Raw genomic sequence first — 19,397 nt, forward strand, 5'->3', positions numbered from 1 at the left:
ATAAACGGGGGGTCGACTGTATATGGCTAGGGCTATGTATCATATATATTATGATACGATACGTACTCTCCCGGTTATTCCCGCGGTGGAACCAGCTCTTTCTGTAAAGGCAGGTTGGAATGACAAGTAACTGTCTTCGCAACCTGCCTTTCCAGGAAGAGCTGGTGCCACCGCGCGGAAAGCAGCGAAATGGAGTGGTTGTCAATAGCGGTCTGTGCCCGAGCAGTGAGCAAAAACTACACTACTACTTCTGCTGCGGGTTCATTCGTCTACACCGAAACCGGAACAAGCTAAAATTCTCCCCCTTGTTGTACTTTTATTTGCAAATGCGGAACGAACATGCCACTACCGTCTTTATCAAAAAGTCAACTCCACAGGTTCACAAAATATTGCTTCTTATCGCAGAAATGTGCAACCCGATGTAATGTGGATGACGGACGCCGAATGACAACCAGAGCCTTACTCAATATGCTCGGTCCTATTGACTCAGTACTTAGGAGGCATGTGACATCCAAACGCCAAGTCCCGATAGGATACGCCACCGTTGCGCGCATGCTCCGTTAATACTTTATGAAACAGACTGTGGAAATTATAATTTTAAATGCTGAACTGAATGGTATCGCACAGCTACAGACTTCGATAGCTGTAACTGTATTCCACGACCAAACACCTGTAGAATAATGCCTCGGTAGGATCAGTACAGAAACTCACCAATGTTGGCTTTTCTTCGCTCGTTCTTTGTTCTCCCGGCCATTGCTCCTGGTATTGCGTATGGCTGTCATCCGGGAAGTCCACGACCTGCATGTTTATACTCGTCTTGTCGGTGTGGCACACAACCAAAGGCAACGGGCCACGGATCTGTTAATGGATGGATGAGAGGGTGAAGGGTCAGGTACGAAATCGAAGGCCAAATTCGAATGGCACAACAGAAGGCACGATCACGAGGGCAAGATACTTCAAATCTTCTTCTTCTTCTTCTACCAATGAGATAATGGCCGTGAGCCACTAAGGGAGATTGGCCAGGACAAAAGGGCGTGAGATGTTTGTTTATGTCTGTGCAGTAATGATGGGGACTAAGGCCAAGTCGGATCCAAGTTCAAAGTTCTTCTTCTTCCAACCTCCTGCTTCTTCTTTGTCCAAGCAAAAGGTGACTGTGAGCCACTAAGGGAGGCGTAATTACCTCTGTGTGAAAGTTGTGTGTGGTCTTCTGTGTGAAGGTGATATGAGATGTAAGGCTGGTTAGGCGCGGGGGTGAACTTACATGTACCGGGTGTCTGAGCTAAATCCCCGGTCCAAATAAGTCGTGAACGAGTGCACCGATCGAATAACTTTCTCTTTTTTATAAATATCTGCCCGATACTACCATCAGGCTACGCACCTTGTTAATGAGTGCCAGGCGCTCATTATTTAAATAAGTATTAAAACGAGTTCATTGTTGAGTGCTTTCAGTGCACGTCTGATAGCGAGAGTACAGAGCACAACTTTACTTGTCTTGGCTTCAGGAATTGTCTTGTCTTTGCTATGACTTCTTGTCTTGAGTTTAGGACTTAAGCATGTCTTTAGAACTAACCGCGTTCTAAAGACAAGTCATCGTCCTATATTTTGAAGATAAATGTGTTTGAAGGTTGTACCAGAATCATTTGAATGTTTCAGCCGCTTCCACTGGTACCTGAGGTGATACCGGGTAAGATTTTCAACTGCACGCTTTTCGTATTTATTTTGCAGTGGCCATACTATTACTTTTCTTTAAAAAATGATATTTAGTACTGTACTGATATTTGGTATTGTACTCGGTTACTGATATGCCGCTACGCAGTAATACGCGTAAAAAATGTTCAAATTACAGTACAAGTCCGGCGACGATGTGTTACATTAGAGTAAATACTGCCTGAGCCGCAGCATTCCTTGATGCAGCATTCCGCCGCCGTACAGGCGCGCAGCGTTACTTACGGTTACTTACAGTAAGACCTTGACGTCAAAATACGCTCTACCCAATATCTCGTAGGCTGCACGATATCGGCAGAAGATCAGCGAGAGGACAGGCCCTCTGCCCTGTCCGTAGTTGTCACCGCCACTACAATACCACCCACACCGCTCCCCACGAGACAAGCGGCGCTTCCGAGACAGCGTGCCAGCTCGTCTAATACCCGCTGTACCTATAGTACGATCAACTGCACTGTCCGCCTTCGCAACTCAATAACGCAACGCGCAGCGACCCAATACTACGCGAAACTCTCAATATCCCAAGCATTACACCAGCCGACGTGAACGGGTGGGAGTTTGTCGCAGCGAATTTATCCAGACCCCCCCCCCCTTACAGCCCCCTGATGCCCCCAAATGTTCAGTGACGCCCCCTAACATTTCAGCTGTATACCCCCCACCCAACCCCCACCGCGAATGGCAGGGAATGCAGCATATTCCCCTTCGTCATCGCTTGTTGTTGCTGAGATGGCCTGTAGGAAATTTACTCACAAGCACGACAGAGACATCATATTGTGTAGAGTTCCTTTATAACGAAGTGAGCTATTACCAGAAGACACATTTGTGCGAGGGATTCATTGGCGAGTCCTTTGGGCAAGAAAAAGTTTCGCTGAAATGTTGTGAATTCATAAGAGGCACGTTGCATCTTTCATCCGAAGGCGGATGAGTTTGAGGCGTCGGGTCTGGGAATTCCTTTCCACACCACACTAGACACGTGGAAATGTAGAAGATCTTGTCCTTCGTCAAATCCCTCACGTTGCCCAGAGTGACATGCGACTTTTCCGAAGCTTTTTTATATGCCCTCAACCGAGACGTAATACCCAGCGTGTCTGCTAGATACTCCAGGGGGTAATCTTTGTAAGCTCTAGCTTTCGGAGCTTTCTCAATAGTCTCGTTGTGGCAACGAACGATCTTGTCGTATTCCGCAATACTTTTTTCGGTAAACCACGGTTTGAAATGCCCAGCACCGTCATAATTCCTGCCAGACGTATCGTAGCCGTGCATTAGTTCATGCGTCACGGTGCTGCCTAGGGTTCCATAGTTCACTTCTGGAGGAGCACCATACGAAAAGATAGGCGTGAGCAAAAGAGCGGTTCCAATGACTATGCGATTTTGCGTCGGTATGTAAGCACCATTGACGAAGAATAGAGGAAACGTGTATCGTGGATCCACGAAGGAGGGGTCGCTCAATCTTCCATTCCAGTTGTGCTTTGTCCAAAACTTTCGAACCCGCATGTAGTCCTCGATGAAAGGTCCGTTTAGGTCAGGGAGATCTTTGAAGAACGCGTCTATTTTCAAGGCGGAGCTAAATTCCGGCGAGTAACCAATATCTCTTTTCAGCACAGAAAGTTTCTTCAGAGCTCCAACGCGAGTTGTCTCGTCCAGCCAATGTGAAGACTCGAAGGACTTCTTAATCTCGTCGACAATTGTCTCAATCATTTCCCTAGCGAGATTCAGCCTCGAACTGTTCACTATGGGAAAGAAGAAACCCGAACCTGCAGTATACGGGAACATTTTCGCAGTTTGGTCCAGGCACATAGGAACGTTCGCAAAACCAGGCGAACCAATGTACGATGGGTTCAACAAGGAAGCTTTATACAGGTAAAGGGCAATCTTCCAGGCACAGAATACCCTTAATTCATTTGCCGTAGCATTCCTGAATTTGCCGAATAAATTATGGAAGAAATGAACATCGTTCACTGTCATACTGACTTTTACGTCTTTCGGAAGTCTCGGGTCTGTACTATCCTCCAGGGCTTCATTCCACTGTTCTGACAGGGTCGTGTCGTTGTTTACCAAAAGGCCTAACTTCGACAAGGGGAACAGAAGCGTCTTTCTTCCTGAGGTTTCGCTGCCAGTGTACTTAACTTGCGCCAGATTGGATAAATTATTCTCCACTGCAATAATCTCATTTGCGAGATCGCGGAGGTCTATGGAAAGGATTGCCGATAAAATTAGCGTAATCTCCTCTTTCCTCGCCTCTCTGTTTCCAGTGACGGCGTATTTTACCGAGTACTCTTGCCTCATGTATAGTAAAAGCTGTTCGCCTTCTATCGAGCTTGGTTTTATTTCAAATATCAGGGGAATGTCGAAACCAAACATGAATTTCACCATAGCATGCAGTAGGTCGAATTGCATGTCACTTGCAAAAGTCATTCCTTGCTGCTTTAAAAACTGTCTCATTGCTTCAGTCGTGGTAACGTTATCAATATCCATGCAGTGCTGGTGGAAGGCCGCTACTTTTTGATATCCCGATTGCCCTCTTCTTGGGACCTTTACGTCTTGTAAATGCCTGGCAATATTTAAGGTGATGTTGCGCTGGATGACTTCCAAATTGAATGTCGTATTCAGATCATACCAGTGAGATAAAGACCTCAAAGCTCCGTTACAGACGTAACTGTAAAAGTTTTCGCAAGGATCTTTTTCTGTGTCCACGGACACGTCAATAAGCCAACGCATGTATTGACAATCTTCCGTATCACATACTTTATCGGTGAATGGATGTTGCGTGATGTGTGTTGACATTGTCGCCTCGGAAGTCGTCTGAGGTATCTCTGCCGTTGACGTCGTGAGCCAGTGAGGAGTGTCTTCATAGTCTTCATAACTGGCATCGGGAAATGGGTACTTGGGCGGAAGTTTGGGTATCCCGACATACGCAGCGGTGGAGGTGGTGATATCTTCGCCGTCCGGCGTGTGTCTCCATTCATGACGTGCAACCCAATATGCTGCTCCAAACGTCCCCAGAACAAGAGTCACAAGGAGTACCTTTCCCAGCAAGGAGTAAGAAGTTTCGTCCTCCTTCACCTGAAATTAAGAAAAATATACTTTGTTCAATCAGAATATAACAAGCACCTGGCCTTCTCGGGTTGAATGTCTTTCCCACGTAAGGACCTGTTTCTCTAATTTCGATGAACTCCGAGCTATTGAAAGATACACGGTTACTTTTTTGTTAATTTATTTTTTCCTCCATCCAAGAATGATTTGCTTAAACACGTATTGCTTGCAAATAACAGAGTGCAACAAAACCAGATGTGACATCAAGTGCGACTGATAGTTTAGCGTGTCTTAGAAGACCGTGGATAATGCGGTTACCGAAGTACCGCGGCTACCGCACCGGATCAACTGGCGGGATTCTGAGCCATGCACGCTGTCATTCGTTCCGTTAAGTAGGATGGCTTTATGGTGACGGAATCGACGCTCGGCTGACGTTCGCTCTTATTGCTCTGAAGTGACATCTACACCAACCATGCGTACAAGTTGCTATTCAATACAGAGAAGACCGGTGCTGACATCGTCTTCGTAGCAGTGCCATGTGACAAGACTGGAAGGTATGGCGAGTGTTTCACGAAAAGTGAGCCAAAGTTTGAAAACAGAATGGTGATGTAAGTGCTAGCAGATCAGGCCAGTGACAGGGAACCAGAGAACAAGGTTTATTCTACTATCGCGCGCAGAATGACAGTGGGACGTGCTCGTTGCACGTAAGTTGTCGTTTTCTTCATTTACTAACAAATGGTGCATCGCACATCAACAACACGAACAGCAGAGTGTTACCAGCGGCGCGGGGAACACACAAACATTTTTATTTTGCAATTAATTGATTAGTAAAATTAATTTGTCACTTTTGCGTTCATTAGGATTAGAGCCCCAATGTCAATGAGAAGGTTGGGAGATACAACGACACGAAACTTTCTCGGGATTGCAACAAATCGACGTGGGACTCACCGCTGACGCGCCAAGAGCGTCGTATCATGGTGGCGCCCCCGAGCGTACGGCCATTGAACGAAGACTAGCCACATTCCTGACTAACATTTTGGCATTTTGGCTTTATTCCCTGCGCGTCTGTGATAGGTCCCGCGCCGATTTTCTGTCTTTGTCGTTACGTTATTTTCAGTTCTTTTGTGTTACCACACCACATAGCAGGATTGGATAGTGTTACCACTGGTGACTAGTAACACTATCCAATCCTGCTATGTGGTGTGCGATTACCCATTCCATTTTTTTACTTTTCTCATATTTCGTGAACCACCCGTGTATACGACAGCGCGCGCAACCCACTCGGATAAGCCAAAGCTTATGAATATTTATGAATTAATTCATTAATTACATGCTTTCTAGGAAATACAAGATAGCAGATTTTTAAGTAGTCATTACACGCATCGCCTCTGAGACCTGAACGTATTGTTTGGGACATGGTTGTCTAAAATATCTCGCCCGTGATGGAGCGGTCCCCTACCGGAGGTGTCACACAAGAATGAACTGTACCGCAACCAGGCGGCCAAGTACGGCCGAGGGAACGCCTACCACCATCTATATACCACCATCACCGACATCATCTAGGACACGAAAGTGCTTCCCAAGGTCCCATAGTTGCATCTTGGATTATCCCATCTGAGCTTCCTCTATATCCCTATGTGGTGAAGTTCATTTTTAAGAGTGCAAGTACGTAGTTTTCCGAAAACACCCTGTATAGTTGTGTCGTCACACAGTCCTCGACGCGGCGGCGCGTGGATAGCCCTGTCGACACATCTACGCTTCGAAAGGTCCGTGTACTGGAATGCCCGTGCATCGAAACATCTATGTACCGAAACGTCCTCTACCGAAATGTCCTAAAGCAGAATTCTTGCGACCCAGCCGTGCACCTACGTCTTGGGGCGTCTCCAGGTCCTAGGGCAACCCCAAATGTCCCATGATCCTCACGCTTTGAGGAATAGATTTTCAATAGGGAAGATGAACCCTTTTAACAGCCGCTATTGCGCCCGTGGTCCCTTACCGTTCGCGGAGGAACGGACTGAAAGCTCGGGAGCATGAAGCGAACTAGGTCGGGGACCTAGAAGAAGAAGAGGAGACAAAGGAAGAGAAAGCTACGTTCTGGATAGATTGACAGTCCCCCATACGTGACCCAGTGTAGACAAATAAACGCCGGTTAGTGTTAGAGGGCTACATATACAGGGTGTCCCAGAAAACGTGGGATTGAATTATAGTAAAAATGCTACGCCACCTAGAATCATGCGGTCAACAGCATTTGTTCTTATTAAATGGTTTTTGCCACCTCCTAATGTGAATCTCATGTCCTCCAAGTTTAATTATGTAAATATTTGCGAACTGAACTCGGAAATTTGCCAAGTAAAGGTCACTTTTTTACCCCGCCAATATGAAGAGCGTGCCGAATTCACTCAAATTCATGATCATTGACAATGATATTCACGAACTATCCCATCGGAAAAAATAGCCAAATATCATGCTTTTCGGAGCACCGGACCATAGCGCGCGATCGCGCGACTTTTTGAGCGCAATCGCTCTCAGTGCGACGAAAGGAGGTCCCGAAGCCAGCCCACAGAGTGATAGTAGAGAAAGTAACAGTTCCTAAAATTCGGGGAGGGAAAGCGTTATCCCAGCGAGAGTCGGACGTGATAAGCCGTGCCTGTTTATGTCTTTCTGCGATGTCGGGGAGGGCTGGGTTTCCAACCTCCTTTCGTCGGACTGACGAGGATTGCGCTGAAAAATTCATCGTGCGCTATTCTGTGCGACCTCCGCAGAGCATGATGTTCGGCTATTTTTTCCGATGGGAGAGCTCCTGAATATCCCTTTCAATTATCATTAATTTGACTAAATTAGACAGGCTCTTCACATTGGTAGGGTAAAAAAGTGACATTTACTAGGAAAATTTCCGACTTAAGCTTGCAAAAATTTACATAATTAAACTTACGTTACATGACATTCACACGAGGAGGTGGCAAAAACACACTAAGAACAAATGCCATTGACCGCATGACTCTAGGTGGAGTAGTTTTTTTATTATAATTCAATGACACGTTTTCTGGGACACCCAGTATATGACTAGGGCTATGTATCATACATATTATGACACATACTCTCCGGCTATTCCCGCTGTGGAACCAGCTCTTTCTGTAAAGGCAGGTTGGAATGACAAGTAACTGTCTTTGCAATCTGCCTTTCCAGAAAGAGCTGGTACCACAGCGCGGAAAGCAGCGAAATGGAGTGGTTGTCAATAGCGGTGTGAACTAAAGCCACGTACGTGCTGTCCCCGTTTGTCCTAAAGGTTTAAGTGGACATAACCTGTACTTTATGGAGCGTCCGGTTTATTACCGGTACCTGTGCACGAGAAGTGAGCAAAAACTACACTACTACTGCTGCGGGTTCATTCGTCTACACCGAAACCGGAACAAGCTAAAATTCTCCCCCTTTTTGTACTTTGATTTGCAAATGCGGAACGAACATGCCACTACCGCCTTTATCAAAAAGTCACTCCACAGGTTCACAGAATATTGCCTCTTATCGCAGAAATGTGCAACCCGATATAATGTGGATGACGGACGCCGAATGACAGCTAGAGCCTTACAAAATATGCTCGGTCCTATTGACTCAGTATTTAGGAGGCATGTGACAACCAAACGCCGAGTCCCGATAGGATACGCCACCGTTTCGCGCATGCTCCGTTAATACTTTATGAAACAGACTGTGGAAATTATAATTTTAAATGCTGAACTGAATGGTTATGCACAGCTACAGGTTTCGATAGCTGTAACTGTATTCCACGACCAAACACCTGTACAATAATGCCTCGGTAGGATCAGTACAGAAACTCACCAATGTTGGCTTTTCTTCGCTCGTTCTTTGTTCTCCGGGCCATTGCTCCTGGTATTGCGTATGGCTGTCATACGGGAAGTCCACGACCTGCATGTTTATACTCGTCTTGTCAGTGTGGCACACAACCAAAGGCAACGGGCCACGGATCTATGGATGGATGGATGAGAGGGTGAAGGGTGATGTACGAAGTCGAAGGCCAAATTCGAATGGCAGAACAGAAGGCACGATCACGAGGGCAAGATACAGCAAATCTTCTTCTCCTTCCAACCTCCTGCTTCTTCCCTGTCCAAGCAAATGTCACACTGGTTATACACGTGTTCCAAACATGTATGACAACATGTCTTCAAACACGTATGGCGTATGTATAATGCTATGTCACACTGGTCATACAATTCTTGTTTGACAACATCGTTCGATTCAAACGCTTGTATGATTATACATCGCCTCGAACATGTGTCGTTCAAACATCGGTCACACTGGTTATACAACTACAGTGGGAGTGGCTTAAACACTGATGTATGACACACGTCAGTGTCACAGCAACCAATCCAGGAGTTTATATAACTTCCATTCGCGGACATCGCAATTCAAAATGTACGAAGACGACGAAGACGGGCCTGTACTGGCTGATTTTCGATTGTTTCATGCTCCATGTGCGCAGGCAAAGAGGTCGCCATTTTGAACGTACGTGCAACACAATGTCGCGAACACTGACTTACAACTTACTCGTGCAAAATAACTCACGCGCATCACGATGTCGTTGACACTGACCGTTGCAAACGTTTTCGTTTGCACGTTTCGTTTCGTTTCGTTTTGTTCGTGTCGTGGCGAATACGCCCGTTTATACAACTTGTCCATCACCGTTTTTCGGCAGTGCCCAAATACATCGTCGTGTGTTTGACAACATGTTGTCAAACATAGTCAGAGCGCTTGCTTGTATGACGGCACGGTCACACTGGGTATACACACGTGTTTTAAAACATGTTTTGCCGGTGTTTAAGCAGTGTGACCAGCACTGTATGGTCATACATGTTTAAGGGATGTTTGTTATACACGTTCGTCATACATGTATGACGGGATATAGATGGGTAGTGTGTGGGCAGTGTGACCAGCAGCACTGTGACCACCAGAGTGTGTGTCAGCTGTGTGACCTTGTCACACAGCAGTGTGACAAGGCATGTTTGTTATACACGTTCGTCATACATGTATGGCGGGATGTTGGTGTATAATGTATAACCAGTGTGATATGAGATGTAAGGCTGGTTAGGCGCGGGGGTGAACTTACATGTACCGGGTGTCTGAGTTAAATCCTCGGTCTAAATAATTCGTGAACGAGTGCACCGATCGAATAACTTTGTTTTTTATAAATAGCTGCCCGATACTACCTTCAGGCTGCGCACCTTGTTAGTGAGTGCGAGGCGCTCATTATTTAAATAAGTATTAAAACGAGTTCATTCTTGAGTGTTTTCAGTGCCCGTCTGATAGCGAGAGTACAGAGCACAACTTTACTTGTCTTGTCTTCAGGAATTGTCTTGTCTTTGCTATGACTTCTTGTCTTGACTTTAGGACTTAAGCATGTCTTTAGAACTAACCGCGTCCTAAACACAAGTCATCGTCCTATATTTTGAACATAAATATGTTTGAAGGTTGTACCAGAATGATTTGAATGTTTCAGCCTGTGTTTCACTGGTACCTGAGGTGGTACCGGGTAAGATTTTCAACTGCACGCTTTTCGTATTTATTTTGCAGTGGCCATACTATTACTTAATTTTCTTTAAAAAATGATATTTAGTACTGTACTGATATTTGGTATTGTACTCGGTTACTGATGTGCCGCTACGGAGTAATACACGTAAAAAATGTTCAAATTACAGTAAAAATCCGGCGACGATGTGTTACATTAGAGTAAATACAGCCTGAGCAGCAGCATTCCCTGATGCAGCATTCCGCCCCCATACAGGCGCGCAGCGTAACTTACGGTTACTTACATCAGACCTTGACGTCAAAATACGCTCTACCCAATATCTCATAGGCTCCACGATATCGGCAGAAGATCAGAGAGAGGCCAGGCCCTCTGCCCTGTCTGCAGTTGCCACCGCCACCACAATACCACCCACAGCTCTCCCCTCCTCAATAACGAGACAGGCGGCGCTTCCGAGACAGCATGCCAGCTCGTCTAATACCAGCTGTACCTATAGTACGATCAACTGCACTGTCCGCCTTCGCAACTCAATAACAATGCAACGCTCAGCAACCCAATACTACGCGAAACTCTCAATATCCAAGGCATTACAGCAGTCGACGTGAACTGTGGGAGTTTGTCGCAGCAGATTTATCCAGACCCCCCCCTTACAGCCCCCTAACGCCCCCAAATGTTCAGTGACGCCCCCTAACATTTCAGCTGTATATCCCCCACCCAACCCCCACCGCGAATGACAGGGAATGCAGCGTATTCGCCTTCGTCATCGCTTGTTGTGGCTAAGGTGACCTGTAGGAAATTTACTCCCAAGCACGACAGAGACATCAAATTGTGTAGAGTTCCTTTATAACGAAGTGAGCTATTACCAGAAGACACATTTGTGCGAGGGATTCATTGGCGAGTCCTTTGGGCAAGAAAAGGTTTCGCTGAAATGTTGTGAATTCATAAGAGGTACGTTGCATCTTTCATCCGAAGGCGGATGATCTAGCGCCCTCCGTTCTGGGAATTCCTTTCCGCACCACAGTAGACACCCGGAAATGTAGAAGATCTTGTCCTTCGTCAAATCCCTCACGTTGCCCAGAGTAACATGCGACTTTTTCGAAGCTTTTTTATATGCCCTCAACCGAGACGTAGTACCCATCGTGTCTGCTAGATACTCCAGGGGATAATCTTTGTAAGCTCTAGCTTTCGGAGCTTTCTCAATAGTCTCGTTGTGGCAACGAACGATCTTGTCGTATTCCGCAATACTTTTTTCGGTAAACCACGGTTTGAAATGCCCAGCACCGTCATAATTCCTGCCAGACGTATCGTAGCCGTGCATTAGTTCATGTGTCACGCCGGTGCCTAGGGTTCCATAGTTCACTTCTGGAGGTGCACCATACGAAAAGACAGGCGTGAGCAAAAGAGGGGTTCCAATGAATATGTGATTTACCACCGGTATGTAAGCACCATTGACAAGGAATGAAGGAAACGTGTATCGTGGATCCACGAAGGAGGAGTCGCTCAATATTCCATTCCAGTTGTGCTTTGTCCAAAACTTCCGAACCTGCATGTAGTCCTCAATGAAAGGTCCGTTTAGGTCAGGGAGATCTTTGAAGAACGCGTCTATTTTCAAGGCGGAGCTCAATTCCGGCGGGAAACCAATATCTCTTTTCAGCATAGAAAGTTTCTTCAGAGCTCCAACGCGAGTTGTCTCGTCGAGCCAATGTGAAGACTCGAAGGACTTCTTAATCTCGTCGACAATTGTCTGAATCATCTCCCTAGCGAGATTCAGCCTCGAACTGTTCAGTATGGAGAAGAAGAAACCCGAAGCTACAGTATTCGGGAACATTTTCACAATTTGGTCCAGGCACATAGGAAGATTCAGATAACCAGGCGGACCAATGTACGATGGGTTCAACAAGGAAGCTTTATACAGGTAAAGGGCAATCTTCCAGGCACAGAATATCCTTAATTCATTTGCCGTAGCATTCCTGAATTTGCCGAATAAATTATGGAAGAAATGAACATCGTTCACTGTCAAGTCTTTCGGAAGTCTCGAGTCTGTACTATCCTCCACGGCTTCATTCCACTGTTCTGACAGGGTCGTGTCGTTGTTTACCAAAAGGCCTAACTTCGACAAGGGGAACAGAAGCTTCTTGCTTTCTGAGGTTTCGCTGCCAGTGTACTTAACTTGCGACAGATCGGATAAATTATTCTCCACTGCAATGATCTCATTTGCGAGATCGCGGAGGTCTCTGGAAAGGATTGCCGATAAAATTAGCGTAATCTCATCTTTCCTCGCCTCTCGGTCTTTCGTGACGGCGTATTTTACCCAGTAGTCTTGCCTCATGTATAGTAAAAGCTGCTTGCCTTTTACCCAGCGTGCTTCTATTTCAAATATCAGGGGAATGTCGAAACCAAACATGAATTTCACCATAGCATGCAGTAGGTCGAATTGCATGTCACTTGCAAAAGTCATTCCTTGCTGCTTTAAAAACTGTCCCATTGCTTCAGTCGTCGTAACGTTATCAATATCCATGCAGTGCTGGTGGAAGGCCGCTACTTTTTGATATCCCGTTTGCCCTCTTCTTGGGACCTTTTCGTCTTGTAAATGCCTGAGAATATTTAAGGTGATGTTGCGCTGGAAGACTTCCAAATTGAATGTCGTAGACAGATCATACCAGTGAGATAAAGACCTCAGAGCTCCGTTACAAACGTAACTGTAAAAGTTTTCGCAAGGATCTTTTTCTGTGTCCACGGACACGTCAATAAGCCAACGTATGTATTGACAATCTTCCGTATCACATACTTTGTCGGTGAATGGATGTTGCGTGATGCGTGTTGACATTGTTGCCTCGGAAGTCGTCTGAGGTATCTCTGCCGTTGACGTGGTGAGCCAGTGAGGAGTGTCTTCATAGTCTTCATAACTGGCATCGGGAAATGGGTACTTGGGCTGAAGTTTGGGTATCCCGACATACGCAGGGGTGGAGGTGGTGATATCTTCGCCGTCCGGCGTGTGTCTCCATTCATGACGTGCAACCCAATATGCTGCTCCAAACGTCCCCAGAACAAGAGTCACAAGGAGTACCTTTCCCAGCAAGGCGTAAGAAGTTTCGTCCTCCTTTACCTGAAATTAAGAAAAATATACTTTGTTCAATCAGAATATAATAAGCACCTGGCCTTTTCGGGTTGAATGTCTTTCCCACGTAAGGATCTGTTTCGATGAACTCCGAGCTATTGCACGATACACGGTTACTTTTTTGTTAATTTAGTTTTTCCTCCATCCAAGAATGATTTGCTTAAACACGTATTGCTTGCAAATAACAGAGTGCAACAAAACCAGATGTGACATCAAGTGCGAATGATAGTTTAGCGTGTCTTAGAAGACTGTGGATAATGTGGTTCCTGGAGTACCGCGGCTACCGCACCGGATCAACTGGCGGGATTCTGAGCCATGCACGCTGTCATTCGTTCCGTTAAGTAGGATGACTTGATGGCGACGGAATCGACGCTCGGCTGACGTTCGCTCATATTGCTCTGAAGTGACATCTACACCAACCATGCGTACAAGTTGCTATTCAATACAGAGAAGACCGGTGCTGACTTCGTCTTCGTAGCAGTGCCATGTGACAAGACTGGAAGGTATGGCGAGTGTTTCACGAAAAGTGAGCCAAAGTTTTAAAACAGAATGGTGATGTAAGTGCTAGCAGATCAGGCCAGTGACAGGGAACCAGCGAACAAGGTTTATTCTACTGTCCCGCGCAGAATGACAGTGGGACGTGCTCGATGCACGGAAGTTGTAGTTTTCTTCACTTGCTAACAAATGGTGCATCGCACACCAACAACACGAACAGCGTAGTGTTACCAGCGGCGCGGGGAGCACACAAACATTTTTATTTTGCAATTAATTGATTAGTAAAATTAATGTGTCAGTTTCGTGTTCATTAGGATTAGAACCCCAATGTCAATGAGAAGGTTGGGAGATACAACGACACGAAACTTGCTCGGGATTGCAACAAATCGACGTGGGACTCGCCGCTGACGCGCCAAGAGCGTCGTATCATGGTGGCGCCCCCGAGCGTACGGTCATTGAACGAAGACTAGCCACATTCCTGACTAACATTTTGGCATTTTGGCTTTATTCCCTGCGCGTCTTTGATAAGTCCCGCGCCGATTTTATGTTTTTGTCGTTACGTTATTTTCAGTTCTTTTGTGTTACCACACCACATAGCAGGATTGCATAGTGTTACCACTGGTGACTAGTAACACTATCCAATCCTGCTATGTGGTGTGCGATTACCCATTCCATTTTTTAACTTTTCTCATATTTCGTGAACCACCCGTGTATACGACAGCGTGCGCAACCCACTCTGATAAGCCAAAGGTTATGAATATTTATGAATTAATTCATTAATTACATGCTTTCTAGGCAATACAATATAATAGATTTTTAAGTAGTCATTACACGCATCGCCCCTCAGACCTGAACGTATTGTTTGGGACATTGTTGTCTAAAATATCTCGCCCGTGATGGAGCGGTCCCCTACCGGAGGTGTCACACAAGAATGAACTGTACCGCAACCAGGCGGCCAAGTACGGCCGAGGGAACGCCTACCACCATCTACCAGCATCACCGACATCATCTAGGACACGAAAGTGCTTCCCAAGGTCCCATAGTTGCATCTTGGATTATCCCGTCTGAGCTTCCTCTATACCCCTATGTGGTGAAGTTCATTTTTAAGAGTGCAAGTACGTAGTTTTCCGATGAAAATTCTGTAACATCTAAAAAACACCCTGTATAGTTGTGTCGTCACACAGTTCTCAACGCGGCGGCGCGTGGATAGCCCTGTCGACACATCTACGCTTCGAAAGGTCCGTGTACTGGAATGTCCGTGCATCGAAACATCTTTGTGCCGAAACGTCCTCTACCGAAATGCCCTAAAGCAGTATTCTTGCGACCCAGCCGTGCACATACGTCTTGGGGCGTCTCCAGGTCCTAGGGCAACCCCAAATGTCCCATGATATCTTAAGACCTCAAGCTTTGAGGAATAGATTTTTTTCAATAGGGAATAGGGAACCCTTTTAACAGCCGCTATTGCGCCCGTGGTCCCTTACCGTTCGCGGAGGAACGAACTGAAAGCTCGGGAGCACGAAGCGAACTAGGTCGGGGACCTAGAGGAAGAAGAGGAGGCAAAGGAAGAGAAAGCTACGTTCTGGATAGATTGACAGTCCCCCATGCGTGACCCAGTGTAGACAAATAAAGGCCGGTTAGTGTTAGAGGGCTACATATACAGGGTGTCCCAGAAAACGTGGGATTGAATTATAGTAAAAATGCTACGCCACCTAGAATCATGCGGTCAACAGCATTTGTTCTTATTAAATGGTTTTTGCCACCTCCTAATGTGAATGTCGTGTCCTCCAAGTTTAATTATGTAAATATTTGCGAACTGAACTCGGAAATTTGCCAAGTAAAGGTCACTTTTTCACCCCGCCAATATGAAGAGCGTGCCGAATTCACTCAAATTCATTATACTTCACAGTGATATTCACGAACTATCCCATCGGAAAAAATAGCCGAATATCATGCTTTTCGGAGCACCGGACCATAGCGCGCGATCGCGCGACTTTTTGAGCGCAATCGCTCTCAGTGCGACGAAAGGAGGTCCCGAAGCCAGCCCACAGAGTGATAGTAGAGAAAGTAACAGTTCCTAAAATTCGGGGAGGGAAAGCATTATCCCAGCGAGAGTCGGACGTGATAAGCCGTGCCTGCTTATCTCTTTCTGCGATGTCGGGGAGGGCTGGGTTTCCAACCTCCTTTCGTCGGACTGACGAGGATTGCGCTGAAAAATTCATCGTGCGCTATTCTGTGCGACCTCCGCAGAGCATGATGTTCGGCTATTTTTTCCGATAGGAGAGCTCCTGAATATCCCTTGCAATTATCATTAATTTGATTAATTAGACACGCTCTTCACATTGGTGGGGTAAAAAAGTGACCTTTACTAGGCAAATTTCCGACTTAAGCTTGCAAAAATTTACATAATTAAACTTACGTTACATGACATTCACACGAGGAGGTGGCAAAAACACACTAAGAACAAATGCCATTGACCGCATGACTCTAGGTGGTGTAGTTTTTTTATTATGATTCAATGACACGTTTTCTGGGACACCCTGTATATGACTAGGGCTATGTATCATACATATTATGATACATACTCTCCGGCTATTCCCGCGGTGGAACCAGCTCTTTCTGTAAAGGCAGGTTGGAATGACAAGTAACTGTCTTTGCAATCTGCCTTTCCAGAAAGAGCTGGTGCCACCGCGCGGAAAGCAGCGAAATGGAGTGGCTGTCAATAGCGGTGTGAACTAAAGTCATGTACGTGCTGTCCCCGTTTGTCCTAAAGGTTTAAGTGGACATAACCTGTACTTTATGGAGCGTCCGGTTTATTACCGGTATCTGCACGAGAAGTGAGCAAAAACTACACTACTACTACTTCTGCTGCGGGTTCATTCGTCTACACCGAAACCGGAACAAGCTAAAATTCTCCCCCTTTTTGTACTTTGATTTGCAAATGCGGAACGAACATGCCACTACCGTCTTTATCAAAAAGTCAACTCTACAGGTTCACAGATTATTGCCTGTTATCGCAGAAATGTGCAACCCGATATAATGTGGATGACGGACGGCGAATGACAACTAGAGCCTTACAAAATATGCTCGATCCTATTGACTCAGTATTTAGGAGGCATGTGACAACCAAACGCCAAGTCCCGATAGGATACGCCACCGTTTCGCGCATGCTCCGTTAATACTTTATGAAACAGGCTGTGGAAATTATAATTTTAAATGCTGAACTGAATGGTTATGCACAGCTACAGGTTTCGATAGCTGTAACTGTATTTCACGACTAAACAGCTGTAGAATAATGCCTCGGTAGAATCAGTACAGAAACTCACCAATGTTGGCTTTTCTTCGCTCGTTCTTTGTTCTCCGGGCCATTGCTCCTGGTATTGCGTATGGCTGTCATCCGGGAAGTCCACGACCTGCATGTTTATACTCGTCTTGTCAATGTGGCACTCAACCAAAGGCAACGGGCCACGGATCTATGGATGGATGAGAGGATGAAGGGTGATGTACGAAGTCGAAGGCCAAATTCGAATGGCAGAACAGAAGGCACGATCACGAGGGCAAGATACAGCAAATCTTCTTCTTCTTCTACCAATGAGAGAATGGCCGTGAGCCACTAAGGGAGATTGGCCAGGACAAAAGGGGCTCTTCTTCTTCTTCCAGCCTCCTGCTTCTTCCCTGTCCAAGCAAATGTCACACTGGTTATACACGTGTTCCAAACATCTATGACAACATGTCTTCAAACACGTATGGCGTATGTATAATGCTCTGTCACACTGGTCATACAATTCTTGTTTGACAACATCGTTCGATTCAAACGCTTGTATGATTATACATCGCCTCGAACATGTGTCGTTCAAACATCGGTCACACTGGTTATACAACTACAGTGGGAGTGGCTTAAACACTGATGTATGTCACACGACAGTGTCACAGCAACCAATCCAGGAGTTTATATAACTTCCATTCGCGGACATCGCAATTCAAAATGTACGAAGACGACGAAGACGGTGCTGCACTGGCTGATTTTCGATTGTTTCATGCTCCATGTGCGCAGGCAAAGAGGTCGCCATTTTGAACGTACGTGCAACACAATGTCGCGAACACTGACTTACAACTTACTCGTGCAAAATAACTCACGCGCATCACGATGTCGCTGACACTGACTCGTGCAAACGAAAACTGTCGTGGCGAATACGCAGTTTATATAACTTGTCCATCACCGTTTTTCGGCAGTGCCCAAATACATCGTCGTGTGTTTGACAACATGTTGTCAAACATAGTCAGAGCGCTTGCTTGTATGACGGCACGGTCACACTGGGTGTACACACGTGTTTTAAAACATGTTTTGCCGGTGTTTAAGCAGTGTGACCAGCACTGTATGATCATACATGTTTAAGGGATGTTTGTTATACACGTTCGTCATACATGTGTGACGGGATGTTGGTGTATAATGTATAACCAGTGTGATATGAGATGTAAGGCTGGTTAGGCGCGGGGGTGAACTTACATGTACCGGGTGTCTGAGTGAAATCCTCGGTCTAAATAATTCGTGAACGAGTGAACCGATCGAATAACTTTCTCTTTTTTTATAAATAGCTGCCCAATACTACCTTCAGGCTGCGCACCTTGTTAGTGAGTGCGAGGCGCTCATTATTTAAAGTATTAAAACGGGTTCATTCTTGAGTGCCTTCAGTGCACGTCTGATAGCGAGAGTACAGAGCAACTTTACTTGTCTTGTCTTCAGGACTTGTCTTGTCTTTGCTATGACTTCTTGTCTTGACTTTAGGACTTAAGCTTGTCTTTAGAACTAACCGCGTCCTAAAGACAAGTCATCGTCCTATATTTTGAACCTAAATATGTTTGAAGGTTGTACCAGAATGATTTGAATGTTTCAGCCGCTTCCACTGGTACCTGAGGTGGTACCGGGTAAGATTTTCAACTGCACGCTAGTAGTATTGATTAATACGGCTTAATAACGGTGCCCGTATAAGAACCATGCGGCATAAGAACCGTGCGCTATAACGACATCCTTTTTCTAATCCAAGATGGCCGATTCTAAGCCAACCCAATCCAGTTCTAAGCCAACACAATCCACTTGTAATCCAAGCACGAGCCAAATCCAAAGCCATCTGATTGGCCGCCATTAGCCCCGCCCACTTCACGTTGATTGGCCACCTTGCCCCCAACTGATCTTTGAATGGCTGACCGTAGATCCGCTCCTTTATGCTAATTAGTTGGCTTGGCTCCGCCCAGTTCACACTGAGCGGCCCGTGCTAAGCCTTGACTGATCATTGATTGGTTGACTGTAGCTCCGCCCCCCTTATGCTAATTACTCGGCTCTGCCCCCACTTCACACGCTGATTGGTGCACGCGTATCGCTGACCACAGCTCCGCCCCTTTATGCTAATTAACCGGCTCCGCTGATTGGTCCATTCTAAGCCTACTGATCACTCTCCCAGCCCCCCATCTGATTGGCCGCCGCCGCCGCCGCCGCCG

The 19,397-nt window shown here is 46.0% G+C and overlaps 1 protein-coding gene across 3 annotated transcripts; it reads right to left on the reverse strand.

The window, feature by feature from the left end:
* Positions 1–2,491: 2,491 nt before the first annotated feature.
* On the reverse strand, positions 2,492–17,510 carry LOC135388979 (neprilysin-1-like). Of its 3 annotated transcripts, none has more exons than XM_064618871.1 (2): positions 17,228–17,501; positions 2,492–4,785 (listed from the first exon to the last, which is right to left on the reverse strand). In XM_064618871.1, exons 1-2 carry the CDS (start codon positions 17,318–17,320, stop codon positions 2,527–2,529), a joined length of 2,352 nt encoding a protein of 783 aa, XP_064474941.1. In that variant the 5' UTR covers positions 17,321–17,501; the 3' UTR covers positions 2,492–2,526. The 3 variants fall into 3 exon arrangements, with proteins under 3 accessions (XP_064474941.1, XP_064474940.1, XP_064474942.1); XM_064618870.1 differs by lacking the exon at positions 17,228–17,501 and adding an exon at positions 8,590–8,852; XM_064618872.1 differs by lacking the exon at positions 2,492–4,785 and adding an exon at positions 11,124–13,397 and having other exon boundaries at positions 17,228–17,510.
* Positions 17,511–19,397: the final 1,887 nt, after the last annotated feature.

Source organism: Ornithodoros turicata, chromosome 3 (assembly GCF_037126465.1).
Source record: "Ornithodoros turicata isolate Travis chromosome 3, ASM3712646v1, whole genome shotgun sequence".
NCBI classification, from domain to species: Eukaryota; Metazoa; Arthropoda; class Arachnida; order Ixodida; family Argasidae; genus Ornithodoros; species Ornithodoros turicata.